General features: G+C 43.4%; 1 protein-coding gene across 6 annotated transcripts; it reads right to left on the bottom strand.

Annotated features, from left to right (window-relative positions):
• Positions 1-679: 679 nt before the first annotated feature.
• Positions 680-7,356, bottom strand: ZBTB18 (zinc finger and BTB domain containing 18). Of its 6 annotated transcripts, none has more exons than XM_059716004.1 (3): positions 7,076-7,356; positions 6,358-6,441; positions 680-4,253 (listed from the first exon to the last, which is right to left on the bottom strand). In XM_059716004.1, the coding sequence occupies exons 2-3, from the start codon at positions 6,368-6,370 to the stop codon at positions 2,671-2,673; spliced, it is 1,596 nt and encodes a 531-aa protein (XP_059571987.1). In that variant the 5' UTR covers positions 6,371-6,441; positions 7,076-7,356; the 3' UTR covers positions 680-2,670. The 6 variants fall into 6 exon arrangements, with proteins under 6 accessions (XP_059571987.1, XP_059571997.1, XP_059571993.1 ...); XM_059716021.1 differs by lacking the exon at positions 7,076-7,356 and having other exon boundaries at positions 3,335-3,453; positions 3,566-4,253; positions 6,358-6,818; XM_059716014.1 differs by lacking the exon at positions 6,358-6,441 and having other exon boundaries at positions 7,029-7,356.
• Positions 7,357-12,153: the final 4,797 nt, after the last annotated feature.

The following is a 12,153-nucleotide window of genomic DNA, read 5'->3' as shown; positions in this document are numbered from 1 at the left end:
AGGACCACCCTGTTTCAAGAATCTGCTTCAGAAGTGTCACCAAGCATATTTTTATTAATAATACAACAGAGTCTGAAAAGGTGAGGGAATTTCACGCACAAGTGATGAACGATTCTTATTTTCTTTCTGTAACCCAGAGTTGGTTGGAGTGTAGCCGGTATTTTGGAACACAGGACATTTTGACTGCCTGCTAATTCTATTGCCTAGAATGCCAGTCATTATTCAAACAGTACTTCAAATTAAGTTGTTCCCTTCCGCCCTAATTTCCTACTAGAAACTGAATACAAAAGAACAAGTCTGATGGATCAATTAAGGGTAAAATTAAGCATAGGAATAGTGTTTTATGCCTTCAGAGATGTCTGTAAAGTGTTATGAAAAGTTAGAACCCAAAGAATTTAATAGATTGTTTCAGTGCAAACGTGAAAACAAAATTTGCCCTCTACAGAATGATAAGAGCTACACACACAGAAATGCTTTCAAAACACAAGCATTTAATTTTTTTTAAATGTTAAATGAGAGATGTAAATATATGCATGTTAGCAACAAAGTGCTTAAAAGCATACTTAAAACATATTCCATACACAGTCAGCAATAGAAGTCTGTACAAAAGTAATAAAGTTACACATTATAAAAAATACTCCAGAACTATAATTTAAAAGAGGGAAGAGAGACAAGGGAATTGATTTCTCAGTTCATATAATTTATTGCAGTTAGCACACAGTTTAAAAATTCACCAACACACCAATAGTACAAAACTAAACAGCATTATAAGTTATTCCCCCCTCAGGAAAATAAAACATACTATGATTGTCAAAGCTAGATGTCAGTCTAAGTTTTAGAACAAAAGAAGAATGTGAAACTAATAAAAGAAAAAAAGCAAATCACTCACAAGGACCACAAAAATCCAAGAGAAAGTCCATTTTTTTCTCAGACAATGATTGTCTTTTCTAAAGAAATAAAAGAATGTATTTTTAAAACCTAGAATCTATTCAAGTAACTAAAGATAATGCTCCAAGGCCATTTTCACAGCTTTTTTTGTTTTAAAATGCCATTACAGCCAAATTAACACACATTTGACCAAATATTTCCAAAACAGTCCAGCAATACACAATGGAGTTTTCCATTCAGTATCTTAAGCACAAAAATAGGCTATGTTTACAGTAGTTAAGGCGATCAAATTTTAAACAAAAGCAGAAAAAAAAGGAAAAACAGCAAACGTTTTCCATGCTACTCCCATAGACCTTATTTGTAAGTGCAAGACAGGAAAACAAACACTGTGCAAAATGCTTTTGACCTGTGTGTTGGTCATTAAAACCACACGTCAGGCTGCAGTCTCTGCTGCTTGGTTACACATAGTCCTTTACCCTCCCCCCTTTCCCCATGTCAATCAAGGCTTTCCAGTCTTCTCAGCCTGGGGCTTTTTCAGTCCATAGAATCTTTTCAAGGGGGGAAAAAAAAAAGAATGACCTATTGTTAATTTGTGCAGCAGGAATTCTAAAAATGCTCATCTGGGTAAATGTATGCACCTAAAGTTTGAGCTGGCATGGGTTTTGTGCAATTAGGTTTCTTTTAATAAATGCACACTGCACATGCAAATCTTTAAGCCTGTTTGTAAACATTAATATCTTCCTTGTTACGTAGCTAAATCATCAACTTGTAGCTTAAGTTTTATTCAACTTAAAGACAGTGGGAAAGTAAATTTAAATTATATAAAATAAAACAGTGCATTTATGTTCTTCTTAAACACCAGTATTTTCAATGGTGCTTTTCCTAAAGAAATTAAATAATTTTAAAACTCACTCATTAAAGTTATACAATGCAAACAAAGACAAAAATATACTGAAACTCATGCATTTCTGTAGCGTTAATATTTACTTTTCAAGACTCAACTAAGAGCATCAACACAACCTGCCAAGTTCTCTGACACCCTCCCCAGCCCATGTAATCAATTACAGTATACAATAACAGTAATTCACATTTTTAAACACACAGTTCATCACTGCTGAAGCTGCGATATCCTTTTTCATCCCAAGCAAACCTTCACATAAGACAAGAGTCCCAGTGATCCCAGTGTACTTTCAGGGTTTTTTTTTTTTTTCTCCAGTGGGAACTGTCAGAAATCCAGAAGTTGCCATAATAAGTTTTAAGTCAACTGCTTGTTTAAAAATAGATAATTCAGCATTTCAGAAATTTTCCATTTGGGTCTAAAAGCATTCAGGTTTCCAACAGCTAGAAAGGACTCATGCAATTTTAGAAATGTAAAGGAACAGATAAACCTGGAAGGGATTTCTACATTCATATTGTTAAAATAATTTTTAAAAATCTAGAGCATAAAATAATGCAGTGATTTGAGGGGGAATAAAGCCATATCAACTTTTTCTTCAATTTGAGGTTTTTTTTAAGTGAAGTATTTACTGGCTTCTATTCCAAGAAGGGGGAAAATACTCCGTAGTTTATTACTTTGTCATATTACTTCTACAGTTCATTTTATCAGAGTGCTAAATTAGTGAAATGTTCATGCTGCCTTAAAGTGCAAAAACAAGCTAATAGCCAAACTTTCAGTTCAAGGAAACAAGACTGCTTTTAGACTGTACCACGACTATATAGATTTATATATATATATATATATATATATATCTATATATATTATTTATATATATAAAATTTTTTTTATTTCCAAAGTTCTTGTGAGCTATCTTCTAAGGTCCAGTCTCTGACAGTAGGTAAGCTCAGTGCTTCACTTTTGACAGACAATGAGTTCACTAACTCACAGTGAAACTTCCGAATGTGTCTGTAAAGGTCTCCAGACTGTGTGAACCTGCGCTCACACCACTTACAAGCATGTGGCTTCTCCCGTGTGTGAACCACAGCATGGCGGCTCAGGTTGTGGGAGTACTGGAAGCTCTTCCCACACTGGGTGCAAGTGTAGGGCTTTTCACCTGAATGAGTCCTCTCATGACGTTTCAAGGTGTACATGCAAGAAAAAGTCTTACCACACAAGGAACAGGTTGGGACATTGACATCAGTAGCAGGCTTGCTGCGGATCCCGTCCTGCTCTCGAAAGTGCGTGCTTAAATGGATCTGCAGGATGTGGGGACTGGGAAAGACTTTGTTGCAAAGAGGACACATGAAAATTTGGCCAGCAGGGCTAAGTATGTTTGACACATAAGGGAGCAAACTGCTGTCCATGTTTCCTTCCACCTGGACTCTCTCATTTTCTGCAGTTATCATTTCATCATCGCTTGCTTTGTCCTCTCTATCTAGCTCCCTCAGGACAGAATCTTCCCTCATAGGAGCCAGATGGGCTGGCTCATACTGTACCCTGTTATTAGTGCTCACACTTTCCTTCACAGTGCTATGTTCCATGTCATAGTCATTAGTGCCAACATCACTCTCATCACAGGAAGTCTCTTTCTCCACCTTCACCTGAACCAGGCTGTTTCTAAGCATGTCCTGTGAAGAGAAATAAGAACTGTTCAGATTTTCAACTCCTGAAAGGCTGGACTTGACAGACAGGTCCAGCACACAGTCAACATCTGCTGAATCCCTCACGGAGGTGACAGACCTCTGGGACAAAGACTCTGTTGAGCTGCAGGGGCTGGCTACTGTTTTTCCAGCTGCTGTTGCGTGCGTCTCTGCCTCTCCGCCAGTCTGGGGAATGCCTGCTGAGTCTGAGGGCAATCTCATCCACATGTTCCCAGGCTCAGCTGCCAAGTCCCTTTTGCTAGGCAGGATGTTCAATTTTTCATCTTCCCCTTCATCTTCATCACTGGGTAAGTCTCCTGCCATGTGGCTGCTGCCATCGGAGAGGCTCTCCACTTTGTCCGAACAACTTGAGGCATCTTCTTCCTTTTTTGTACTGTCTGCCTCCGTGGTGGCTTTCTCTTTCAGCTTCTTTTTGCAGACTTTGACAATATCATACATGTGGAGATAACTGGCAGCTGCTAGCACGTCTTCAATGGGCAAGTCTTTGAACTGGAGTTTCCCTTCATACATGAATTCAAGCAGGAGAGCAAAAGCTGGGGCTGTAACAATGTCGCTGTTCAGATGAACAATGTCCCTTTTGTCCAGCTGGTCCTTGTAAAAGAGGTGGAAATACATGCTGCATGAAGCCAGTACAGCTCTGTGCGCTCGGAACTGGGCATCTCCTACCAGAACAGTGCAGTCACAAAGAAAACCCTGATGCCTCTGCTCACTCAGACACTGTAGCAAATGTCTGCTGTGGTCAGGAAACTCCATACTGTCTTCATAACCTATAAGCAACAATTAAAAAAAAAATTAAACATGAGTAGAAATATTACAAAACCACATGCATATATTATGATGTTCAAGAAACTATTATTTCATTTCCTGGATTTTAATCAAGCAGTATCTACACTAAAATCATTCACTTGCATGAGTATTATCTCCACCTCCCTCAAAAAGCCACTTAAGGTATAACTAACTTCAAGTGAAAAACTGGAGATTCTGATAAAAGATAAGTGCAGCACAAACTGAATTAAAACTATCATTTGTTCCCCAAGTCTGTTCAGCTACCCTTTTTTCTAAGTAACTCTCCATACACTGTTTACCTAAAGAGCAAATTTAAAATAGACTAAATAATATACTACAGATTTAAAAGTTATATGATCTTTGCAAATAATAAAATAAAGTATTAAATATATTTTGAAAACTAATAGCAATGTCTTTATAAAGCCAAATTGTTACCGCAATAAGGCTTACAGCATGAAGACAGATGTTAATACCTTAAAATCTGCAGGTATAACATATACAAGGGAACCTAAATACATAAGGAGGGAACAAATTAGACAGCAAAAATCAAGAATTTCAGAAATGTAATAAAAGAATAGCAAACTGACTGCCACAGTTCTGTAGGTATACTTCTAAGTTTTAACTTCCGCCATGCAATACAATAGCAGAACACTTTATATTAAATATTTAGAAGCTTCTGAAGAAAGCTTTAGCCTAAAAACAAATGTATGCATTACACAAGAAACCTTTCCCTACAGAGAGAGAGGCTTTTTCTCCACAGTTTATAGTACCAAAGTGAAAGAAAGTGTTTCAGAAGCATACTGTGTGTATGGCTATACACACATTTTTTAATTGTTCTGTGCTACTCTTACATGGGTATTATTTTCTTACTCACCACCTTCCTTAAGGGGGGTGGGGGAGAAAAGCACAAGGAAGTGTAAAAGTCAAAGCTCAACTAAAAAGTAAAATTTATTTTAAAAATGACAAATTTATTTCGACTTTCCAGTGACTAAAAGCAAGTTTTACTAAACCACTTAAAACACAAACTATCCATCCACAGGTTGACATACAGTGCTGAAAAATAACTGTCCCTCACAATCCAAGATGCACTAACATTTACAATCCAACCCCAAATATGTTCTGCAAAATACCATTGCTAGAATAAAGCATGAAGATTTACAATACAATCACTTTAAGTGCCCCACAGCCAACATCAATCCTAATCCTTAAGAGGGCTAAAAATAAAGATTGGAGGGCAGCTCACAAGGTAGCTGTGATCAAATTAGGAGGCTGAAAGGACAGAGAGGGACGAAGAAGGAAGCTTATAAACATCTGATCCAGCTGACTGTGGCCATATGGCAGCTGCTGCCCAGATAAAGAGATTAAGAATAGAGGAGTGCGATTACAGCTGTCTGGCCAATTCAGGCAGCTCAAATCTACAAGTTCTAAATTGGTCGCAAACACAAAAACTCCCTCAAATAATTATTGTTACACTGAAATAAAAGATCTTAAATGCATATACAAGAAAGAAAAGAGGAAACCAGTCAGGTTAGTCTCCTGGGTACAAAAGTTTTGAACATGTAACTGATTTCTATCTTTCCGAAGCCCTACAGCTGTCTGCTCCTGTAGCTCTGGGTTGCTAAATCTTTGACCATGAAGTTTAATGGTGGAATTCACAACAAACGTTTTAGCTTCGATGATCTTTAAATATCTCTTTGCCTGTTTCATCTGAAAACACTTCATCTTGAAGAAGCAATCCAAAACAGAAACCAAAACTATCAGCAATCAGGTCTGCAGATGAAAAGCTTTCCATTTTGGCTCTCAGAAAGGAAGAAAGAACTTACTCAATGCTCCCAAAAATGAGAAATTGTGAGAATATCTATTAAAGTTACTTCTGATGACACGCACAAGAACAGATCCTTCCGAGCTGCAGCCTCAGCCTGCCGTGAGGACACTTATCCACTTAATACTCAATTCCAATATATTAAACTTGGTTAGAAAAGTAATGTGATTTTTTTTCTGCCCCCGTCCCCTCCTCCCTGAAAATTAAATAAACACCACACTGAAAGAGAAATACGGCTGCCTCTAATCTAGGGCTACTCCTACCTTTAGTACACATAAACCTGATTAAGTCCTTTCCTCTGAGTCTTGCTGGCTCCAGGTCTGTTAGATCGGTGGAAAAAAAGCAGACTAAGAGAGACAGATGCAAAGTGGAGATGATGTTAGAGAGGAATGAGATACCTTCTCCACACACAGATCTGCACACACTAACTCCCTGTCTGTGTGTTAGAATAAAAGGCTGAGGGATGGCAGGCTGTCAGCTGCTCTGACATCATGTTCAGATGGAAATGCTACCTCCAGCTGTGCTCCTTTTAATGCCATATGCTACTCCTCTACACTCCTGCCACCAGCTTTTTCTTAGGAGAACTTTTCTCTTCTGTTAGTATAAACAAAATACTTCAAAGTCTCTCCCTCTCGCTCTCGTTCTGCCCCCCCTACAAACTTTCGGGGGGGGGGATTAAAAGAAAAGAAAACCAAGAAGCAAGGACACCCCCTCCGGGCTGCGGCTGCTGCCCTGCCTTGGCGGCCACCTTCCCCGGCGGGGTGGACACCAGCCCCTCCCCCCCACCCAACACCGAACGCAGGGGGGAAGAACGCTCCCCTCCCCCCCCCGCAACGCCCCCGGGGGGGGCAACATTCCCCCCCCGAACAAGGCTGTGCCCCACCCCTCCCCCCCGCCAGGGGGCGCCCGCCCCTCCCCCCTCCCAACCGTCAACCTGCTGCGCTCGCGACGGTCGCTGGGGGTGGGGGGCGCCTCACTCACACTCCGCAGCGGCCCCGAGTCCCCGCCGCCGCCCCGGGCTCCTTCTTCGCACTCACTTGCGGCTTCGGGCTCCTGCCCCCCCTCCCCACCCCACCCCCCCGCCCCGCTGCTAGCTGAGGAGCGGCGCGAAGCGGGCCCCGGGCTCAGCGGCTCCCCATGGCACCCGGCGGGCAGAGACAGCGCAGCCCGGAGCCGGCCGGCCGGGCGCGCGGGGGGAGGGGGGCCGGAGGGGGGAGGGAAAGGGAGGGGGGGGGGGGCGGAGCGCACGCGCGCACGGCGAGGGCGGCCGCACAGACGGGCCCGGGCTGCGGCAGCCAGATGTTCCCCCCCCCCCAGCCACTCCGTTACTGCCTGACAGGCCAGCCCGCCCGCACCGCCAATCAGAGGCGGGGACGCTGGGGCTGACTGGCAAGGCCGTGGGGCCAATGAAAGGAAAGGAAGCGCTGAAAAGCCGTCACCTGTGACCAATCAGGGCGGAGGAGGGTGGGGGTCTGGGGGGATAGCAAAGGCGGAAGGAGGCGGTGGCTCGCGGAGGGAGGAGGCGGGGCTTCTCGTGCCGTGGGGCGGGGCTTGGTGCTAGGCTGGAGGTTTCTTGGCAGAACCTCGCTCTGGGCTTGGGGAGGAAAGGGGCAGTGGAATGGGGCCAGGCGTGGTGCATGACGGGACAGAGAAGGACTGGAGGGAGGGGTGGCAGGTTGGAGGGGCAGGACATGCCACAGCTGCTTTGCACCCATGAGCCTGTCTGGCTGCCCCCCAGGACTGCAACTAGCCCATACCCTGCCCCAGCGGACAAGCACCAAAAACACAAGCGGGGCAGGTCCACCTTGGAGGTGCTAAGTGGCTGTGCCGCAGTCACCTTCTGCCCCCCGGCCTGTCTGGAAGTGCAGTCCAGCCTAGAGGCCGTGACCAAATTGGGCACCTGCCCTCTCCTCACTGCCCTTGGCAGTTGGGGCCTGCTATGGCCCTTGTGATAAGACAAGGCCTCATTGTCCCTTCTCCACTTTAGAGGCAGTCAAGTACTAAAGTCCCAAGTCACTTAACTATCTGAAATGGGCAGAGCTGGGAGTCAAGGGTGGGGCAGTCCAACATTATTGCCAACTCTCATGAATTCCGGCGTCATTCTTCAAGTCTGCGCTTTGGGAATGTGAAAAACATAGCTCTTCCGTGTGTGTGTGTGTGTGTGTGTGTGTGTGTGTGTGTAAGAGGAGGAGATACGTTTTTCACATTCCTGAAGGGTAGACTTGAAGAACAATGCCAAAAATCATGAGAGTTGGGAATATTGGTCCGAACGTACTGACCCGACCTGCTTTAATTAGTTACGCTGTAACCCCCCCAATCGCGCTTCCTTCCGACAGCCTGGGGCAGGAGCCTGAATTCCCAGACTTCAGCATTGTACCAGAATTCGTAACCCGCTGGCAAAATACGTGCCTTCCTCCCTGACAAGAGGCAGCACTGGGCATGGGTCTAGTGGCTTTACTAATGTCCAGGTTCCCAGGCATGTGAAAACAACTGAGAGAGTTGGGACAGGCCCAGTCCTGCTGCTAGGGAAGAGGAGCAAAAGGTCCCCAGGATCTGTGACAGCTGAGAGCAGGAGGTGGCCAGCTGTGGAGCCTGGCCCAGGCCCTTGGTGGTTCAGAACACGAGGAACTAAATGAAAGGCAACGAGGCTTGATCTGAACAGGTCTCTGGTAAAGTTGATGCCGTTCCCCAAAGAGGTTGGAAATGACTGAAATGCCCTGCAGTTGTGGGCTTGTGGTAACAGACTGCTGTACATAATCATCGTAAACCCTTATGATGTGCTGGTTAACCACATAGGTAGTATTTTTGTCCATTTGTTAACAATAATGTACAAGCCTACAGTTTGAAGGTGTGGATTTTTTGCCCTCTCCCTCCCAAGATTTTAGGTAAAAACTGTAACACAAAAAAAACCAAAAAACCCAATGTGAATTTAAGGGAGAATAAAATGTACAAGAGAAGAGGATAAAAATTAAAACGGAAATAACTGTTCTCTGCCATCGCTTCCAAAATGGGTTGAAAAGATGTAAAAACAGAAAATGTGTTTGGTTTAGAAGGTGCATGCTATTAAGTTACAGCAATATAAAAAAAACCCACTTAAAGTCCTATTTCTGAGTCTTTTTTTGACAGCATCTGTTTTCATGGTATGTCACGTCCAGAATCCAAGTGTCCCTCCTGTAACAACCTGGTTGCACTTTTCTCCACTATGTTACATAAAATCTCCTGTTTCTTAATATCCTCCAGGACAGATTACTCCACTCTGATCTCCCATCTACAGAGGGATTTTTTTTTATATTTACCCTCCTACCCTTAAATATATTCCAACTGTGACATTGCCATAGCTTAAACAATTAATTTGTTACCACATTGAATCATGTTACTGCCCCCCACCCCTGCCCCTTTACTATACATGCATATTCAACATTGTCCTAGTCTTCACAGATCAGCAACTCAGACCTCATCTCTTGTTGTGTTTCTTTTAGCTTCTCTTCCCTGCTCACACTGCTACTTCATATCATCTAACAAAAATTGGTCCCTTATTTCCTGCTGCTTCCTACATTTGAAATGTCTTCTTAAAATCTAGTTGCTAAGTTTTTATCTTCTCCCAATTTAAATTATGCTTAAAAATAATTTTAACAGTACTTCCTATAAAGAATGAATTTACACTTATTTTTATATCAACTCTAAAATATTTTCCCTGTATTTGCAGAGACATTTGCACACTTTATTGTACATATATTATGGTGTTCATGAATACGTATCTGAGCAGGCAATGTATATATCTAAAATGAGTGACCATGCTGTCCCATAATTTTAACCTGTATCTTTCTGCTTGCTTTCTGGTGTATGTTATATCTTTGGTTGTTAGATAGTACATTATTAAGACCTTAACTTGAGAATCCTCATTTAAGGAGTCAATTCATTCAGGAACTGTTAACATGAGTCAAGTTATGCATGCGAATAATTGATATAATCATTTATAGGATTGGGGTTTTAGATTGTTAACTCATTATGCAGAGGCCCCTCTCACAAGTTTTCTATGAGATAACTAGAAATCAAACAGTTTTCTATAAAATTATAGTAAATATAAAGTTCTATATCTTGTATTTCCCAGTGAAATCCCCCCAAACAGTGGAAGCCCAGTAAATCATGTAACTGGGCCATCATGGATTTTTGAGTTCCTTGAGTTTTTTTAATAGACATTTCAGAATAAGATTTTGTGAAGCATCGTCTGTTGTACAGTGCTCTCTTTTTTCCTGCTCACACCTACACTTACCCCATATATTTTACAAAGTGCTTAGTTAATGTTTTCTGCTATCACTTGCCTCCAGAAATTCATTATAATCTGATCATACCTAGCATTTAAAACTCCAATTATGGGACAGCATTGTTACTTATTTTAGATACATACATTAATAATTTAACTATGTTCATGAACATCATATTTATATGTAAAATATAGTGTTCTGACTTACTCTGGGTCTGGTTGCTCAAGGTAGCCCATCCAACTCTAATTGGCTGTCTTTGGCAGAGTGTGTAATCATGGCAAGGTGCCTAGAAATGGAGGGATAGGAAAGAGGAAAGATGTGGCAGGGAACTTGGGAATGAAATTATAGATAAAGCTTTAGATAATTTGGAAAGTGGAGATAATAGCTAACAATTTAGTAAATATAGTGGAAAAGAAGAAAAAAGAGGGGTTCCACAGAGTTTGGTGTTCATCAAGAGGTTTTCAAAAGTGTCCAGGCTGGTCCAGTTTCAATGAGGCCAGTTCTCTAGTTCTTCTGGCAATCTGCCTCCAGCTCTAGTAATTCTCTCCAGGATTTTGTTTTTGCTGAGCCTTCCCAGGACAGGTTGCAAGTGATCTGAATGACTTCTCAGACCCAGCAGCATACATCTGCCCCACAGAAACAGATAATGTGACTCTTCCACACTCTCCTATGGCATTACTCTATCCTCAGAGAGTATTCTCTTGATTTGACATTCCCCTGAAGTGTTCATGAGGTCAGCAGTAGATGTTTCGGAGGACTCCTTTATGACAGTCCATTTATGCACAACAAGCAAACGAAAGTCTGGGTAGATCTTGTTTTCTGAGAAGTCCCAGTATAATCATGCAATAATACAGGCTGCCCTTGTAGCCTTAGGTCACATAGGACCCCTCAACTATGGCATAATGATAGTACAGGGGTTGGCAAAAGGGCAGATAGGGCTAGTGGTTGGACTTCATTTCCCAGCAATGCCTGCCAGCATTGCTGTGACCGGTTTCCATGGAGACCCCAGAGGCAGCAGGGCTATGACAGCGCATGGCAAAGGTTTCAATGGGGGCCAGTCCCAGCAGCACTGGCAGGGCTTGCGGCTGGGCGGGGAGCTGCTCCAGGGCCAGGATCCTGCAGTGGTGACAATGTGGTGCAGAGCTGGGGCAGAGTCAGAATCTGCTGCCCACATGCCCATACCCAGGGCATGGGGGCAGCGGATCGTGGCTCTGCCATGGATGCAGACCACACTGCGATCGCCGCAAGATCCCGGCCCTGGAGCAGCTCCCTGCACAGCTGCGAGCCCTGCCAGCGCTGCTGGGGCTGGTCTCCCTGGAAACCTGGGCCCTGTGCTGTCATGGCCAAGCTGCTCCTGGGGTCTCCATGGAAACTGGCCACAGCTATGCTTGCAGGGGCTGCTGGGAAATGGTGTCCACCACAGGCCTGAACCAGCCCGTAGGTCGGACTTTGCCTGCCCCTTTGATAGTACCATAAAAGAGCTGAATTAATGGCCCAAATTCACACTTCAGCGAGGAAAACATTTACTGTCAGGCACCCTGTGCAGGTGGAAGCCTTGTATTTACTATGGAGAAATCTGACAGGCCTCAAGAGGAAGGGTGCAACATCCTCAACAACTGGCTCGCTGCATATCTTCACTCCAAGAGATTCATAGTTTCATAGTTTCTAGGGTCGGAAGGCACCTGAATAGATCGTTAAAGCCGACCCCCTGCCCTGGGCAGGAACGAGTGCTGGGATCATAATACCCCAGCCAGAAATTTATCCAACCTCCTCTTGAAAACCCCCAAGGTAGGG

Source organism: Alligator mississippiensis, chromosome 1, assembly GCF_030867095.1.
Source record: "Alligator mississippiensis isolate rAllMis1 chromosome 1, rAllMis1, whole genome shotgun sequence".
NCBI classification, from domain to species: domain Eukaryota; kingdom Metazoa; phylum Chordata; order Crocodylia; family Alligatoridae; genus Alligator; species Alligator mississippiensis.
Note: the sequence above shows the minus strand (reverse complement) of the source record. Positions and strands in the feature narration are given on the sequence as shown.